Genomic DNA, 17,212 nt, shown 5'->3' with positions numbered 1-17,212 from the left:
CAGTGTCCGTTTTGTTTCATATCTGAAATTGTGTCGATATTTTGTTGTCATATTGTTAAAATAAAGATTTTCATCTTGAAACTGTGAAACAATGTGTTAAATGTTCTTTTACAAATCCAATTAACTTTTTCATTTAAAGAATAAGGCGGCACATACAAAGCCAGTCTAAACGGAGTATATTACTTATTCTAAAAAAATATAATACAAAAAACTGAATCAAAGTGATTCAGAAGTGAGTTTGAAGTTTAATTTGAAAACAGAATACAATCTGATTTTAAATGACGTAAAGTAGCAAAATAGGAAACTATTTCAGAATAAATTAAATGGAAAAAAATAAAACTTAAAAAAAAACATTCCACATCTCTGCAGTATTTGGTATTTTGATGTGTTACTGAAATTATTACCAAACTATTTGAACTGAGTGTTAGCTAACAGGTATGCTAGCTCTCATCTCGCCAGTCATCCATCGTCGTGACGTCATGGTCTGAAGGCTAGACGTCCTATCATCTCAAGTCTCGCGACCGTCCCCATGACAACGACGGGTTTTTTTTCCTCGGAGGCGTGCCCCCGTGTGGCCTGTGATGTTTAGACGTGTGGTCCTCTTTATTATAGCACAGCGGGGGGTCTGTTTAACGGAGGAAAGCCATCTTTGCTGCGAGGATCCCGATGTGAGCGCCCCGCCGGAGGCAGAGGGAACAACATGGCTCTTCCTCAGCATCCCTGGCCGCTGCTCGCCTCTCTCCTCCTCCTGGTTCCGCTGATCGACACTCGGACTCCGCCGATAACGGATCTAAAATCGAAAATATCAGGGGTGGAGGAGCTGCTGGAGGAATTCCGCCAGCAGCTCCAGCAGGAGCAGGAATACAAGATCGGCGACGCGATGGACTCCTGCGTGGGCGATTTCAGCGCCGTCAGGGAGCGCATCATCCGGGCCAGGGTCTCCATCGACCAGGGCGCCGCCTTCGTCCTGGCCCCGGACCGGGTGTTCACCCGGAAGGACTGTCTCCACGCCTGCTGCGCTCAGCCTCGCTGCACCGTGGCGGTGGCGGAGGAGAGCCCGAGGCAGCCCGGGGGGAGCCTCAGCTGTTACCTGTTCAACTGCGTCTACAGGAACAAAAATGTCTGCTCCTTCGCGCCGCAGCAGGGCTTCTCCACCTACAGCCGGAGCGTGAACGCGACGCGGGGACGCGTCCCCGTCCCGTCCGGGAGGCCCGTGGACCGGGACGAGGACGCCGCGCAGGGTGGGAGAGGATTTAATGTTGATATTCTAAAGAGATTAAGGAAATAGGAAACGTGCTTTTGATTTATAGGGCTGGTATCCTATTCTTTTATTTTGAAAGGTCAGGTGAAATAAAATGCATTTTACTGCTATGAGCAGGAAGGTTGGGTTAATAATTTGCCTTTTACGTTCTCTGTCAGCACAAATGGCATCAGGAGTCCCTGAGAAGCAGAAGCAGCTGTTCTAGAAGCAGTTAAATAGTAAATACCGGGCTAAAGAAGTAGTTAAATAGTAAATACTGGGCTAAAGAAGTAGTTAAATAGTAAATACTGGGCTAAAGAAGTAGTTAAATAGTAAATACCGGGCTAAAGAAGTAGTTAAATAGTAAATACTGGGCTAAAGAAGTAGTTAAATAGTAAATACTGGGCTAAAGAAGTAGTTAAATAGTAAATACTGGGCTAAAGAAGTAGTTAAATAGTAAATACTGGGCTAAAGAAGTAGTTAAATAGTAAATACCGGGCTAAAGAAGTAGTTAAATAGTAAATACTGGGCTAAAGAAGTAGTTAAATAGTAAATACTGGGCTAAAGAAGTAGTTAAATAGTAAATACTGGGCTAAAGAAGTAGTTAAATAGTAAATACTGGGCTAAAGAAGTAGTTAAATAGTAAATACCGGGCTAAAGAAGTAGTTAAATAGTAAATACCGGGCTAAAGAAGTAGTTAAATAGTAAATACCGGGCTAAAGAAGTAGTTAAATAGTAAATACCGGGCTAAATAAGCAGTTAAATAGTAAATACCGGGCTAAAGAAGTAGTTAAATAGTAAATACTGGGCTAAAGAAGTAGTTAAATAGTAAATACCGGGCTAAAGAAGTAGTTAAATAGTAAATACCGGGCTAAATAAGCAGTTAAATAGTAAATACCGGGCTAAAGAAGTAGTTAAATAGTAAATACCGGGCTAAAGAAGTAGTTAAATAGTAAATACCGGGCTAAAGAAGTAGTTAAATAGTAAATACCGGGCTAAAGAAGTAGTTAAATAGTAAATACCGGGCTAAAGAAGTAGTTAAACAGTAAATACCGGGCTAAAGAAGTAGTTAAATAGTAAATACCGGGCTAAAGCAGTAGTTAAATATAGTAAATACTGGGCTAAAGCAGTAGTTAAATAGTAAATACCGAGAGTTACTTCAATAGAATATACAATCAGAATACAAAATCTTCTTTCATTTCACATCTCCAGGTTCTGGATTATCGTCAGATAAAAATCAGGCATCTGATGATAATCACCTTTTATTAGAACATCAAAGTAATAGAACAAACCTTAACAGAGAAAAATAATCAGCAGCATTCAGTGATGAGGGAAAACAGAAATTCAAGGACACGCCCCCCTCAAATTAGTCACGATCCATCTCCTGGTGGTTTAACAATGTTCACGTAAAGTGGTGTGACGATGATGATGATGATGATGTTCCTGCAGAGGCGGATGAACCTCCTCGCAGTGACGCCGGGCAGGATGTGGTCATCCAGCTGCCCACAGACTGGGCCGTCCTGGACGGGCGGGACAGCGTGGACGACCACGGGATCAGCCACTACGAATGGACCCTCGTCAGGGGGGAGACTGCCATCAACATGAAAGTCAGAGTTCACTTTACATTGACTTTTATAAATCACCTTGCGTCCATCTTGTCTCTCTTAATTGCCCTCGCAGGCACCCGTGTTAGATTTCTTGTTTGGATTAGTTGTGTCAACAGAGCTGCACAATGCCTCCCTGTAGCCACGGAGATAAGATTTATTACAGCGGCGCCGCCCCCAAGGACGGCCCGGGTTGCCCTTTGTTCGTCACCTAAACAGCATTTAGATAATCCCTTTAGAACCATAATGAACCGCCGGTCCTTGTGCGGAACATTTTAAATCAACGATCAGGACTGTTTAAGGGTGATGTGGAGAATTTGATAAAGTACTTTGACTTTTCAGGGCTTTACTTTCATTCATTTTTCTGCTGGTTATAACTACAATTTCTCAATCTTATTATTTTCTCTGCTAAATTTCTTTTAATTGTATTCAGATTCCCGTTTAAAATGTTATTGTATAATTTTTTAATGAATTCTACGCCAAAAAAAACACATATATTATCATTTAGAGAGGAATAAAAAAAAACATTTTCACCTCCGTCATGGAGAAAGCAAATAAATAAAGCTCATTTCTTTGATGATGATGCGTCACAGATTTCTTTCTCTTTGAAGGTGACTCATCCCGGGCTGCTGAAGATCAGCGGCCTCCAGCGGGGCGTCTACGCCTTCCAGATGACCGTCACCGACACGGCCGGCCAGAAGAGCTCGGACAACGTCTCCGTCACCGTGCTGGCGCCGAAGCGCCAGGCAGAAGGTAACCGGGGTCGCTCGCACACAGACCCGTTGTTGCGTGTCTGTTCTGAGCTACATGTACCCACAGTGTGCACAGGCCACTGTTCCAACTACCAGTTCAAGTGTGACGACGGCTGCTGCATTGACATCACCTTCGCCTGCGACGGGAAGCAGCACTGCCCGGACCGCTCCGACGAAGACTTCTGCCCCGACTGTAAGCCCGAAGAATCTTCCTCGCTTAAAGGGACGCCAGGATGAGAGGAGCACGTTTTTTTTTTGTGATTGATTGATTTTTTTTTTTTTAGTTGACAGCAGCAGGAAGTCGGTGACCCACCCGGCCGACCCGTCAGGCTCCCACCGGCCTGTAGAGCATGCCGCCGAGGCCACCGACGGATCGGTGCTCCAGGCGGGACCCGGGGAGACCCCGCAGGTCGAGAGCAAGGCCAGCCCGCCAAGCCGGGGTCAACAGGAGGCGCCCGTCAGTCAAGGTGAGTTTGTATGTACGAAACGACGCTAGTTCCACGCAGGTTTCTTTTTCTTCTTCTGCACCCTTTAACACATTCATTCCCCGACCCAAGCCGAGCCTCCATCATCGCGTCGTTATCGCAGAGACAGACAGAGAGGTGGTTTTTCTTTGGTCTGCTTATTGACTCAGCAGCAGATGGAGGCCCTGCAGGCAGCCATCGAGTCGTAGCGCCGAGCAGCCGCAGGGTCGCCATGTGAAAGCGGCTCTTTTCTTGTTGGAACAAAGCACTTCTGTCCTCTAGGGCCATCCGATCCCTCCATCAGGCTGATGCCCCCCCCCCAACCGGAATGTTTCCACAGGCGTTAGTTACATGGCATGAGGGGCTTTCTCAGGAGGCTGTTTTTGTGTCAAATCAAATTCTTCCCGTCCGACTCCTCCGTAGATCCGTGTGCTGCTGCTCCGGTCGTCGGACCCTGTAAAGGCGCCTTCCCACGCTGGTACTACGACCAAAGCGCAGGAGAATGCAAACACTTCCTGTACGGTGGTTGCCAAGGCAACCACAACAACTTCCTCCAAGAGGCTGACTGTGTCAGTGAATGCATACAAAAAAGTGAGACTCTGCTCGTGGAGCGTTTTGCTTTTATTTTTTTAACCTCATTAAGAGTTCTGTCATTTTGTAATAATCCATGGAAACCTCTTCTAGGCCCGGCTTTCAAACCTGCGACCATGGCGCCCGCAGTCACCAAGCAGGCGGAGTTAGGTAAAAAAAACAAAGTGTATTTCATTACAACTTTATAGATCTTTGGAGTTTTTTCTAAAAAAAAATATCTCTGTGTCATTTGAAGCTAAAATCTCCCAGATCCGAGCTGACGGCGAAGTCTCCATTTCCAAAGGCGCCCCGGTGGTGGGTGGACATCCTATGCCGGAGTCAGGTATGATCCCCCCCCCATCGTCCTTCATCTTTAGTCTGCCTCTTGCGTAATCTGGTGCTTTTCTTTTCCAGGTGCCATCCTCCCCCTGGCTCTCGGCCTCATCATCACCGCTCTGCTGTTGCTCATGATCGGCTGTCGTCTCAGACTCGTTCGCCACAAGCTGAAGAAAGCCCGGCCCCTCACCACAGAGGAATCGGATTACCTCATCAACGGCATGTACTTGTAGCCAATCGGCCCGGAGGCCCCAACACAGACAGAACTTTATGAAGGGTCACACTTTGTCTCGGAAACATTCCGACCCTGCTGATAGACGCCACCTTCAAAGCCGACACTGTGTTTGAAATTCATTTTAATCCTGTGCTAAAGCTGATTGTAGTTCGACACTAAAGTCTGCTTTATAGTCACCAGTGACTTTATTAGGATCCCTAAAACACGTTTATCTTCAGTCGATGTTTGTCCTGAACGCCGCCGCACTGATTCGCTACTGGATGACTCTGTGTCGTGTTTGTGTTGTATTGAACCTTCATTAACTTGCCTCTAGTGCAGAGGCGAAACACATCGGAATGACTGCTGTAGCACTTAAAAATCAATGACTTATCCATACAGCTCTTCACCTTATTACAGCAAATTCAGTTTCTATTTTTTTCCAAGGTTTGTTGCATATTTTTTCCTGACAAAGCAAAATTATGTATTTATTTGCCAGACTTGACGTGCTGCCTTTCATGTTATATTAAATGTATCTTTAAAAATAACTTGATTCATGAAGACATACTTGGTATTTAAAGCCACAAAATGTATTTTATATTCCAAAACCGATATTGTGATGCTTGTTTTGTCACAAATCTGGCCATTTTTAGACAAAATGCTTAAATGGCACGTGTTTGACTAGATTTTTTTAGCAGTCTGAAAATGATTAAACTTATAATCGATCTGCTAGTCACAAATTTCATGGTGGGGTTGACCTCAACATTCTCCGACAGAACTGTCACAGCCCTGCCTGAAAAACCTCCGTAAGAAAAGAATAAATGACAACGGCAGACAAAAATACAAGCATCTCTTTATTTCATTTGCCATTCCAGAAGCTGCAAAAGCCAAATAGAACCCATCACACAGATCATTCAAAATATAGTGTGATTTTTTTTATTTAAGGAAAACAAAACATTCTTCTGCGTGAAAACGTTGGAGTTGATTTTTTTTGGCAAAGCAGTGACGATCTCATTCGGTACCAGTCGCTAGAAGAGCCTGCACAAATGAAGAGACATCCGGCTGCAGAAAGCAACGCGTGACCGGGTGAGAAGCGCAGCCTGTATGTGCCTGTGTGTGTAATACTGTTTGGGGGTGGGGGGCTCATATGTTAGCAGAGAAGTCTCTAGTTAGATGATCCACACACGCGAGTTGCAGCTAGTTAAAACACCTAAAGCTCTCAGGCTTTCCTGCGATGCTGCCGGCGTTGCTCCATCGTCCAGCGCTGATGCTGCTGAAATATAATACTGTAAACATGGATGATTTGGGATTAAAGTAATAAAAGCACCAACAAAAAACGATGTAGGTCCGAAAAGAAAAACAAAAAAACAAAAAGCCTCTTCCGATATTTCTGCGCCGAGCTTCAAGCAGTCTTTCTTCCCAAGCCTCTTTGGGTTGTCACCGTGTAATACTCGAGTCCATCGACAGACTTAAAACATGTTTTGTAATGCTTTGAACAAAATATCACGGGCTGTTTGACCCCCCCCCCCCCCCCGGGGGTCTCCCGGATCAAACTCCAAGGTGGATGATGGTTCGACTTCCTCTTCAAAGTTCATCGCTGCGGGGAAGAGAAGGCGAGCGTTAGACGAGAGAAACAACGGACGTCGCCTGGTCGTGCAAACGAAAACCTTTTATAGCGTCTAAATAGCATGCAAAACAATCGCAATCTTTGAATTTCATTCATCAGGTTGCTTTTAATCGAGACGGTATGAAACAAAACAAAGAGAGAGAAGGAAACGTGCAGCTGGTTGGTATGGTATGGAAGAAGCCAAACATGTCAACAAGCAGCAAAACGCAGCCCCTTGTGATCCATCGCCTGCTCCAAGCCACACCATTTCACCTTTCCGCTGTGAGGAGAGAAGGGGGAGGGAAGGGAAGAAGGAAGTCACTTCCACCTGGACCACTGCTTGTCTTTGTCTGTTAAAGGCACATAAATCACCCCCATCAAGGCCTTCATTTTGGTGCTGCCGTCCTCCAGCTTGTCGTACTGCTCTAGCGTCTGGTTCCCCCCCGCCGGGCCGACGGGCAGAATCAGGCGGCCCCCGGGCTTCAGCTGGTCTAGGAGCTGGAAGGGAAACACCGACTTTGCAACTTAAATCCAGTTTGAAGTGGATTTATTTTTGTTTTGCAGCAGATCAGGACAGTGTTCGGGGGGGGGGGGCGACTCACAGCTTGGGGGATGACGGGGGCTGCTGCGCCAACATGAATGGCATCGTAAGGGGCTTCCTCAGCGTGACCCAATCGCCCGTCTCCCACTGAAACACACAGTGCACATTTCTACCAAAATTCCTTTGTGATTATTTAAAAAACCTAAAATAGGAAATAAACTGTCCCTTGTTTTATCAGCAACAGTCGGCAAAAAATAAATCTGCAATTCAGAAAACAATAAAACAGTAACAGAACATCTGCTACCTGCGACATCTTACCTATTAGCGTGATTCTGCCCGACGTTAGCAAACTAGCATCGTCCTTCTTCACGTTGGTTATGGAATCGTCTACCAGCTCTTTGATGTGATCGATTCCTATGACTTTCCCTTTGGGACCTACCTGTAACAGCCCATGGGGAGGAGCAGCACTCAGTTCAGACGGTTCAGACGGTTCGTGCTATGCCATTCCACGCCGACCGGCCGACCGCCAAAGAGAAATTGTACGTGTTTACCCGTCATGCGAGGCTCACCATTCGTGCGAAGCAGGCGGACAGGATGCCGCTGCCGGAGCCGACGTCCAGAGCTTTGGCTCCCTCGTAGAGCTGGTCATGTAGGAGCTCCAGGGCGTAGGCGTGCTGGGGGGGGGGGGGGCCAAGAAAACCGCGTTAGAGCCGCATCCCGACACCGACTCGTGAGATGAGCCCCAGGTCTCGAGGCTTTTGACAGAAGTGTATTAGAGGATCTAACAAAGCTAACGTGCTAACAATAAAAAATAAATTATATTACAAAACACTGAAACTATCTGATTAAGTTCTGTGTAGAACAGAAAATGGGGGCGGTCGGTAATTTGTTTCCCCAGGATGCAGAAATGAGTTTTGGGTCATACCATGTGGGGAGCGCTGATGGTTGCTTGATAGCCTTGCGATTAAAAGAGAGGCATTGATTGGGTTAGTCCATCCTTGGCATTTGCGCGCCGTGATGCATGAAGACGCGCAGACCTACCTATTGACTGCGGCGAGTCCATGTATGGATTACAGCGAGAGAAATGGGCCCGGTCCGTGGCCAGCATGACCTCGTAGACGTTTTCGGACTTAATGATGCCATTTTCTGAAGACGCAAGAGAGTTTGTGTTACCGGTACGTTATGGAAACACACAAAGCAGTACAAAAACACCACTGAAGGGAACGCGTCACGTGATCCTGCGGCAGATGAAAATGCATGGAAGAGAAATTCTGAATGAGCAAAATACAGAGTGACGTCAGGATTTACACAATGACTAGATTAACTACTCGTCTTAAAGTGTGCTTATAATGTATGTCCCTGTCCTTTTATAACACTTTGATTTACATTGTAGGCTTTATTTTATAAACGAGCAGAATTGTATGATGGCAAACTTTATTTCTATTTCACTTTTATTTGACTGCGTTGTTGAGACATTCCTATCTGGTTATTTCGACCATAATACCAATTTTTAAAATAGATTTCCCAGATGTCCACATGATAGAATAAACTATCAAACGCTATGAAGGAGGATTTCATCGCAATTATCCACAACTACAGTCGCAACAACAGATAGAAATTAGGGATAATAACAAATGTCGTAGAAAGAAAAGTACTAAACGCATTCCGATTCCCGGCACGAAAAGGTTCCTGCAGCAACAGCAGGAAACGCCAAGGACAAACGTCCCGGCTCTCATTAACAACCCCATTCAGAGATACGTGCTGCTTTAGGGTAGGTTACAAATAAACCACCCAAGCTGCCAAGATGGGTGCCGAAATCAAAAGGACACGTCCAAACTGCTGAGTCATAATCATTCTTGACAATCAGTTGCTCATTCAAGTTTCTCGTAAGTGAAGATGTCAAAGAGTTGCTGATTCTTGCTCCTTCAACGCTCATTTTCTTATGCATTTATCTTTTTCTTTTTTTTTTAAATATATATTACTATCTTAAGGTTTTGGACTGGTAGCTGGAAAATAAACCATTTAAAGATGCCACGTTCACTGCTATTCTGAACTCTACAGAAATATAAATAGCCTTAGTAGATGATATCAGATCTGCAGCAATGATCTCACCGAGCAACAATCTGCTTTACGCAAGTTGAATAAAAACATGTCAAATCTAATAACGCACATCGTTCTGCTAGCGTGTCAACCATCAATCCGCCCTCTTAACCACTAAAGGGACACTGCTGATTGAGGTATAAATCAGGTATTAAACCACCAGCCATGCTACAGCGCTGGATAGCATGACTAGCATCACCGCTTATTCCGCAGACGCGACTACCCGCTAACAAAGCCACTGTTGCCGCAACGAGCCTCACGCGTTCAGCTGTCAGTGTCATTCACGCTGAGGTCGGAGGGTGCAACGAACAATGGGCAGCTAGCAGCGCTGCTATCGCTACAGCTAGCTACAGCTAGCTACGACGTCCCAAATGACGCACATAGGGCTAGCGGGCTAAGTTAACCTAAAGCTAAAACAAAAGTCGAAGCTGCAAAATAAAGCTGTCCTTATCAACGGACGGGTCGTAAGTAGAATTATTTTGTTAATTATATGTCCCGCAACGACGCACGCACGGTCCTTCACCACGGCATGAACGCGCCTCGGGAAAGGGGGTGTGGGAGAGAGGTAACGCTAGTTCAGCGTATCGCATAGCTTAGCAACCACGCTAACTATGCTAACACGAGCTAACAAACTAAAACGTTTTTCCGGCGACCTTCCGTCGAAGGCGTCGGTGCTCCCGCCGCGTTCGGACTTACTGCGGAGGTTGTTGACGAGCTCTGCTTGGTTGTTTCCTCCGGATTTCCAGGCCATTATTACGCAGAGTTTGCGGAGTAAGTAGCTAGCAGCTGTCAGTGCCGCGCCTGCGCCAAATGTTTTGGCGATGAAGCGGACAACCTCCAGAGAAGACGGCGGAGCGGCGGAAACGTCACCGGACATCCAAAAATGTCCTGATGCAGAACGGCCTTTCTAACGCAGAAAGGTGTCGGTTTTTAACACAAACACACACAAAAAAAAACAAATCACGTATTAGCAACATTCAATTCATTATCAGATTTCCTGCAGTAATATTTGAACGATCGCGCGAACAGGAATATCCGCATGAGTTGGTATTTTTGACCTTTCTCGGCTACCGTAGCTACGTATGAAATAGTCGGCGCGTACATTTTAGCGTAGCACACGAATGCTAAGCTAATACCACCCATTTTATCCTGCTAATTTAAAGTGCATGGCACCGTTTTTAGTCCCAAATGGAGAGTATAAATGCCAAGTACGTGTCCCAGAAGATCAGCAAAACCAGATGGCGTCCAGTGTCGCATTCACATCTGCAGCAACCGGACATCTTTGTTACTGGTTCGTGGGATAACGAGGTAATTCAGAAAGTTGTAAAATGCTAGTTCTTAATGATAACAAAAGGAAAAATCATTCAGACCTTTACGTGTTTTATGCGACGGCCATATTTAATACTTGAGAAAAATCCTATTAATCGTTAAGTGTGTATGAAGCAGAGATCAAAGTCTTGAACTAGTAAACACCGCGTATAATGTTAGTTTAATGTTTGCCTAGCTATGCTAAATATATTGTGCCAAATGGATGGATAATAAGGGCCCATAAGTGAGCTGATATTTTTGTGTAATATTTGAGTCAGCAGTTGGATTTCTGAAAGGTATTAAATTAAATATTGTTGAAAAGATGCAGTAGATTAAATACACCGTTAATCAATCAAAGTGCTTTCTAGGTATGTTTGATTATCTCTGTCAGATCTCATTGATACTGGGGTATCTTCTCTACCTCATAGTAATGATATAAATAAACTCGTATGTGTGTTTGTCAATTTGCAGCACAACAAGATTTCATTTTGGTCAATCGGCAGTCACGCAAATTCTGCTGTCGACGATGGATTCGAAGGAGATCCTCAGCTTTTATGCGAAAGCAAGCACGTTGGAGATGTTCTGGACCTTCAAGTAAGACACTCAAGTCTCAACTAATGTGCCAAAAAGTAGTACTAAAATTACGTTTCTTCTTGTGCAAATGTTGACACGGAAGAGGCACAGAATGGTTCGAGAGTATAGAGTTCAAAATGATGAAAAATAATATGTTGCTATTATAGTTGCTGCAAAGAAGAACTCGAAAAGACAAAAATTAAAGGTGGTCTTTCAAAGAAAATTTATTTTGTGTTAATTGTTTTACAGTTTTTAGACCAGGACAGAATCGTCACGGCGTCGTCAACGGGAGCAGTCACCATTTTCCATCGCTACCAAAACAGTCAGGTACACAAATCTAAATATGTTTACAATATAAATCTTGTTACTGGACATCACTAAAAATAATTCTTGCGTAAGATAAGAATGAGTTATAAATGCGTTTGTTCTCTCGTGAATGCCCAGACGATATCGGTTTCTCAGCGCTGGGAAAGAGCTCATCGTTACCCCTGCGGCGACGCTCCGTGCACCGGCGTCGTGTGCAGCAGTCCCGAGATCGTCACGGTTGGCGAAGACGGCAGGATCATCGTCTTCAGAGCCGATCAGGAGGGAGTCGTTCGGGTCATAGGTGAGATTGAGATTCGCTCGTAATGAACGGTCACAACGCTGCGGGTGTGATTATCGGACTGTTTAAACCTCGCCAGACAACGCGGACAGCAGCACGATTCACGCCGTGACTTACTTGAAGACGACCGAGATTTTGACGGTCAACTCCATCGGCCAACTGAAGATGTGGGATTTCAGACAACAGGGCGACTCGCCGTCACAGATTCTTTCCCTGTAAGAGCCCCTCGGTTTTAGCCAAACGGTTGCTCTTCTGCTTTTGGGTTTTGATTTTAAGCACGTCTATGTTTCCTTTCCAGCTCGGGGGATAGAGTCCCGCTCCACTGCGTGGACAAACATCCGAACCAGCAGCACATTGTGACCACCGGAGGGCAGGACGGCATGCTCTGCGTCTGGGACGTGAGACAAGGGAACGCACCCATCTCACTCATGGAGGCACATTCTGCTGAGAGTAATTCACCTCCGAGCCAAATTACCGAGTTTTTTTTTTTTTTTTTGCTTTTCAGTAACCGTTTTAGATTAAGATATTTTCTTTGTTTTTTTTGTTTTTTTTGCAGTGTGGGAAGTCCACTTCCACCCAACCAACCCTGATCATCTGTTCACATGCGCAGAGGATGGTTCACTGCTTCACTGGGAAACTTCCTCACATTCAGAGATGCCATCCTTCTTACAAGGCGAGTCAAAAATATTCTGTCCTTTTTTGGCCGCATTCTATGAGATTTTAATATTTAATATATTAGTCCTGCAGCTACATATGTTGATTATGATGAGCTAAGATAGCAAACCAACATGCTAAGTAACCTCTACACCATCATATAGCAATTTAAGAGTTTTCCAACTGTTTTCCAGGTGGCAGGAACAGCAGCATGATGTCTCGCAGTGCGGTGGCCCCAGCTGGGGGGAACTCGTCTCTTATCGGCACCTGGCTCACCGGGGACTCCAGTAAAGGACGTCTGGAGACGACTCACATGCTACCCAGCCAGACGCTATCTGTCAACAGTTTGGATGTACTCGGACAATGTCTTGTCTGCGGGACTGATGGAGAGGCTATTTTTGTCAATAGACAGGTCCCAGTTTAAGGATTTGTTTGTGCACTGGCTAAGATGTAGATGAAGAGCTCTTTAATTGCTTTCAAGACATGTCCTGTTTTTTTTTTTGATGATACATGGTGGCCAAAATACTGTCAAAGGTTGCTTGTGATATTTTGATTTTCATACACATTTCTATTGCAGTTTTCATGGATCAGAATTATTTTGTTTTTTGTTCTGTTCTATTCCAATTCGCGTATTTCACTTCAGCGGGACTTTTACACGGAGGTCGTTTAGAACTGAATTAAAGGCCTTTACAGAAATGGCTCATGTGTGTTTGGGAAGTTTTCTTTAAATAGAAATCTGTTGCGTGTCGTGAATACCATAGCTGTGAAATGCGTAATCATTTGTTTTTCTTGATGTGAGCCAAAGGGAGTGAAATATGAGGAAGCGCTTACCTCCGGCTGCCAAGCCCATTGTCAGTAATCAGCTGTATCAAAACATGCTCCAGCGTAGAAAGCTGTGGCGACGGAATTTCTTTATTCAGATCTGCCTCAAATAAAGTGAAAAACGCAACAGACACAAAGCGTGTGGAATCATCGGTAATTTGTGTTTTTTTTTAATCGGTGTTATAGCTATATTAGGAAATACCATTTCATAATGGAGTGTTCATGAGCTACAGTTTAAGTCAAATGAGGGATGTTGAGGGCAAAAAAAAAAAGAAATACTTCATCTGGAACTCTTAAAGTCCTACAAGTAGGATTTTTTGTGTAGTATTTTCAATGACTGATTTAATTATTGTATTGTATAAAACCAGTTAAAGCGCTGTGTTTACTTCGTGACTTATCCTCAGGATTTAATTTCCTCATTTTATTGTGACACTTATAGTTACCGGAAGTCGGTCGCGTTAACTTCCGTGTCGAACTTGTTGCTGTACATGTCATTCAGACATCCTAGGAATTCAACCTGAAAAGAAAAGGGACGAGCGAGAGTTCGGCACAGAAAGTACGTTTAATGTGTTTTAAATCCGGTCCTCGTCGCCGAAAAAGATCAAGGAGATACCGTTTGCTGTCGAATATAGGAAGATAGTCGCAGTCGGTAAATTGTCAGTCACGGCTAACTGAGCTAGCAGCTAATTCCGAACCTGTTGTTGAATTAGCTTAGCAGCAAATGGAGGCCGCGGAGTTACGGCTGCGGAGTGCGACTTTATCCCGACTGAGATTGTGATAATTCCGCCTGCTGGCTCAGGGTTGTTTTTGGTGTGTATCGGTGATATTTCTAAAAGTAGAATTAATTTTACCACACTTGGCTAAGTGGAGCGACAAAGCATTGCCCGTTAGCCCGCAATGCTAACTGCGGGAGCAAGTGTGCTGTTTCTTGTTCTGCGAATTAATTCTTATTTTTTTTAGATTTTCTACCACACATTTTTGGACACTTTTATAACAAAAACAGTTTTTAAGTAAACCATTTTCTGCCTGTTATATGGTCGCATTGCTAATGTCTACCTGCTAATATTTCCTATGTAAGCCATTTAGACAACAAGCTAACGCTGGGGGTCACCCGATGTTCACTCTGCGTGTCCGTGCATGTCGCATTGATAAAATGTGCATTTCTTTTTCTCGGCAGGTAAATGTGACGTCACACATTGGAGCCCCCCCCGTTATCCAGGACGTCACATTCATGCTCTTCCATGAAGAGAGCGGACAAACCCGAAGGATACCGACAGATGAGACCCAAAACGTTTCCGACTAGTAACTACGGAGGCAACAGCCAACAGATGCTGCAGGAAATACGGAACAGCCTGCGTAACTTATCCAAACCCTCCGACCCGCCGAAGGTGGACAATGTGTTCTGTGGGAAAATGCCCTCTGAGGACGCGAGGCAACCGGGGCGCAGCAGCAACCCCAAAAACAACCCGCATCACAAGGCCTTACAGGAGATCCGCAAGTCTCTGCTGCCGTTTGCCAATGAGCCCAGCATCTCGGGCCCAGAGGTGAACAAGTACGCGGCGCAGGAGCAGCCATTTTCTGCTTTCGATGAGGTGAGTCGAGTGTTTTTTTTTTTTTTTTGTCGTCCCCCCCCCCCCCCACCCACAGACTGACTGTTGGGAAAGCTTTCATTCTAGACATTGCTGTGTTAATAGACTGCTATCACACGAGCAATCATTTGGAGTATTGAAAGTATGCAAAGTGGAATGGCGAGCTCGTTCGGGCGACGGTAAAAGCGGCTCCTCGGTTGGCGGCCGCCGCGTGTTTTTTAACACTCTGTGAGGGAAAAGGGCGCACAATGATGAATACATGAACTGATCGATCATTATTATTGTGATGAGTATTGTTCGCTTCATATTAATGGTTTGGATCGAATTAAACACATTCAGAGATGAAGTTTTGGTAAAAGGAAACAAACACTAAAATGTTTCTTCCTTTTTTTTCTTGGCGTGTAGAGCAACACTCGCAGTGGGGGGGCCGACTACATGAGCAAAGTGAGCTACCAGGACTCCATGAGGGAACAGATGGCCGTTTCAAACCCCAACGCAGGAGGCCTTAAAGTTCCAGGTATGTGTGCCCCCCCCCCCCCCCCCCCCCGCTGGGTTTCATCTGCTCGACTAAGATTTATCTTTGCTCGTTGTTGTCGTCGTCGTCGCCGTAGGAGCTTCTCACGTCACGCAAGCCGTGCTGAGGAGGTCCAGCTGGAAGGGCTCCAAGGAGTCGCTGTCTCCTCGCCTCGCGACTCTCGTGGCCGACGGCGTGATGTACCGCTCGGACAGCCCCGCCCCCGCCTTCCCGCCGAGTCACTCCGCCAACGGCCAGAGAGTCAGCCCTCCGTTCCCGCCGCAGGTACGCAGCGTCACGCCCCCGCCGAGCCGCGGCGCCGCGCCTCCCAGGGACGGCAACCCATCCACCAAGCGCTACTCGGGCAACGTGGACTACCTCGTGCCCCAGGGGGCGTGGCCTGACGGGTACCAAGCCGCAGCGCCTCCGAACCAACGCGGGATCAGCCCGGTGCCCGTGGGCCACCAGCCCATCATAAAGCAAAGCTCCGGAGGTAATAAGTTCAGCTGGTCTCCCAGTGGCTCCTCCCAAGCGGACTACATGGGAGGGGCCAGCAGACAGCCCCCTCCCCCGTACCCGGTCAACCAGGTCAGCCGGCACAGCCCCACCGACCAGCAGACGCAAGCGGGCGGGCCGGCGTCCTCCCCCTCCTACGCCAACGGTGGAAACGTCCCCCCGTCTCTGATGGTCCCGGGCCGGAACAGTCACAACCTCGGCACGCCCCAGTCCTGGTCGCCGGCGCCTCTGGCCCCCGGCCAGTCCCAGCCGGCCCCCGGCAACGGCGGCAACCAGGATCCGTCCCCGTCGTGGCAGCACGGCGTCCCGGTCCGTTCCGACTCCTTCGGCAGCCGCCAGCCGAGCAGCAGAGCGGCCCACTCTCGGCCTCGGCCACCACGGTCACCGCCGTCACCCAGGCGCCCGTCCTGCAGCCGGTCAAGAGCATACGGGTGCAGAAGCCGGAGCTGCACACGGCGGTGGCCCCCCCGCACCCCCCCTGGGCGTCTGCGGCCGCTTACCAAGAACCCGCTCAGATCCCGGCGGTGGCCGAAGTGCCCAGCTACCAGGGGCCCCCGCCGCCGTACCCCAAGCATCTCCTCCAGCAACAGGCTGCACCGTGCCCCCCCGCCTATGACCCGGCGGCCAACAAGCTGAGCTCAGGCAGAGAGAGAGAGAACCCAAACCCCGCCGACGAGGAGGGCGGCGGCGGCGGCGGCTCCCGAGACAAAGAGAGCTCTGAAAACGCCGCGGAGAAGGAGAAGAAGCAAATCACGACGTCGCCCGTTCCCGTCCGCCGCAGCAAGCGGGACGAAGAGCGGCGGGGGGAGTCGGGGAGGATCGCGCTGTACTCCCCCCAGGCCTTCAAATTCTTCATGGAGCAGCACGTGGAGAACATCCTGAAGAACCACCAGCAGAGGATCCGGAGGAGGAAGCAGCTGGAAAGCGAGATGCAAAGGGTGAGAATATGGCTGCCCCCCCCCCCCCCCCGATGAACCGGAAAAGGAAACGTCCACTCTTTCTCTCTCTGGTGTCCATCTTCTGCGTTGTCTTTCAGTTTCTGCCTGTTGGATATTTCCTCAGCTTTCCTCTCTGTCCCTTTCTCTCCCCCCCCCGCCGCTAGCAGCCGATCTGAAACAAGGTAAAGGCGCGTCGGGGGTGTCCCTGTGTTCCGCACGCGTCGGCCATTTCGGCCGTCTTGTGCGAGTTTGAATGTGCAAACGTGACGC

The 17,212-nt window shown here is 47.1% G+C and overlaps 4 protein-coding genes across 5 annotated transcripts; 3 read left to right on the top strand and 1 right to left on the bottom strand.

Annotated features, from left to right (window-relative positions):
* Positions 1-700: 700 nt before the first annotated feature.
* lrp11 (low density lipoprotein receptor-related protein 11) lies at positions 701-5,199 on the top strand. The gene is made up of 9 exons (XM_068753473.1): positions 701-1,241; positions 2,690-2,847; positions 3,456-3,597; positions 3,664-3,789; positions 3,881-4,063; positions 4,484-4,651; positions 4,745-4,801; positions 4,887-4,973; positions 5,045-5,199. Exons 1-9 carry the CDS (start codon positions 701-703, stop codon positions 5,197-5,199), a joined length of 1,617 nt encoding a protein of 538 aa, XP_068609574.1.
* An 819-nt stretch (positions 5,200-6,018) lies between these two features.
* pcmt (protein-L-isoaspartate (D-aspartate) O-methyltransferase) lies at positions 6,019-10,237 on the bottom strand. 2 transcript variants are annotated; one of them, XM_068753515.1, is made up of 8 exons: positions 10,121-10,237; positions 8,366-8,470; positions 8,250-8,281; positions 7,894-7,998; positions 7,643-7,763; positions 7,386-7,471; positions 7,112-7,281; positions 6,019-6,774 (listed from the first exon to the last, which is right to left on the bottom strand). In XM_068753515.1, the coding sequence occupies exons 1-8, from the start codon at positions 10,173-10,175 to the stop codon at positions 6,762-6,764; spliced, it is 687 nt and encodes a 228-aa protein (XP_068609616.1). In that variant the 5' UTR covers positions 10,176-10,237; the 3' UTR covers positions 6,019-6,761. The 2 variants fall into 2 exon arrangements, with proteins under 2 accessions (XP_068609616.1, XP_068609617.1); XM_068753516.1 differs by having other exon boundaries at positions 7,057-7,281; positions 10,121-10,236.
* Positions 10,238-10,612: 375 nt separating this feature from the next.
* Positions 10,613-13,506, top strand: nup43 (nucleoporin 43). Its single transcript, XM_068753876.1, has 8 exons — positions 10,613-10,732; positions 11,204-11,326; positions 11,555-11,632; positions 11,750-11,912; positions 11,989-12,124; positions 12,208-12,359; positions 12,466-12,582; positions 12,758-13,506. Exons 1-8 carry the CDS (start codon positions 10,613-10,615, stop codon positions 12,985-12,987), a joined length of 1,119 nt encoding a protein of 372 aa, XP_068609977.1. The 3' UTR covers positions 12,988-13,506.
* Positions 13,507-14,626: 1,120 nt separating this feature from the next.
* Positions 14,627-17,106, top strand: lats1 (large tumor suppressor kinase 1). The gene is given in 5 exon segments (XM_068754090.1): positions 14,627-14,977; positions 15,380-15,491; positions 15,586-16,365; positions 16,368-16,942; positions 17,041-17,106. Coding segments are annotated over 5 exon segments (1,884 nt in total).
* The last annotated feature ends 106 nt before the right edge of the window (positions 17,107-17,212 follow it).

Source organism: Brachionichthys hirsutus, chromosome 20 (genome assembly GCF_040956055.1).
Source record: "Brachionichthys hirsutus isolate HB-005 chromosome 20, CSIRO-AGI_Bhir_v1, whole genome shotgun sequence".
NCBI lineage: Eukaryota > Metazoa > Chordata > Actinopteri > Lophiiformes > Brachionichthyidae > Brachionichthys > Brachionichthys hirsutus.
Note: the sequence above shows the minus strand (reverse complement) of the source record. Positions and strands in the feature narration are given on the sequence as shown.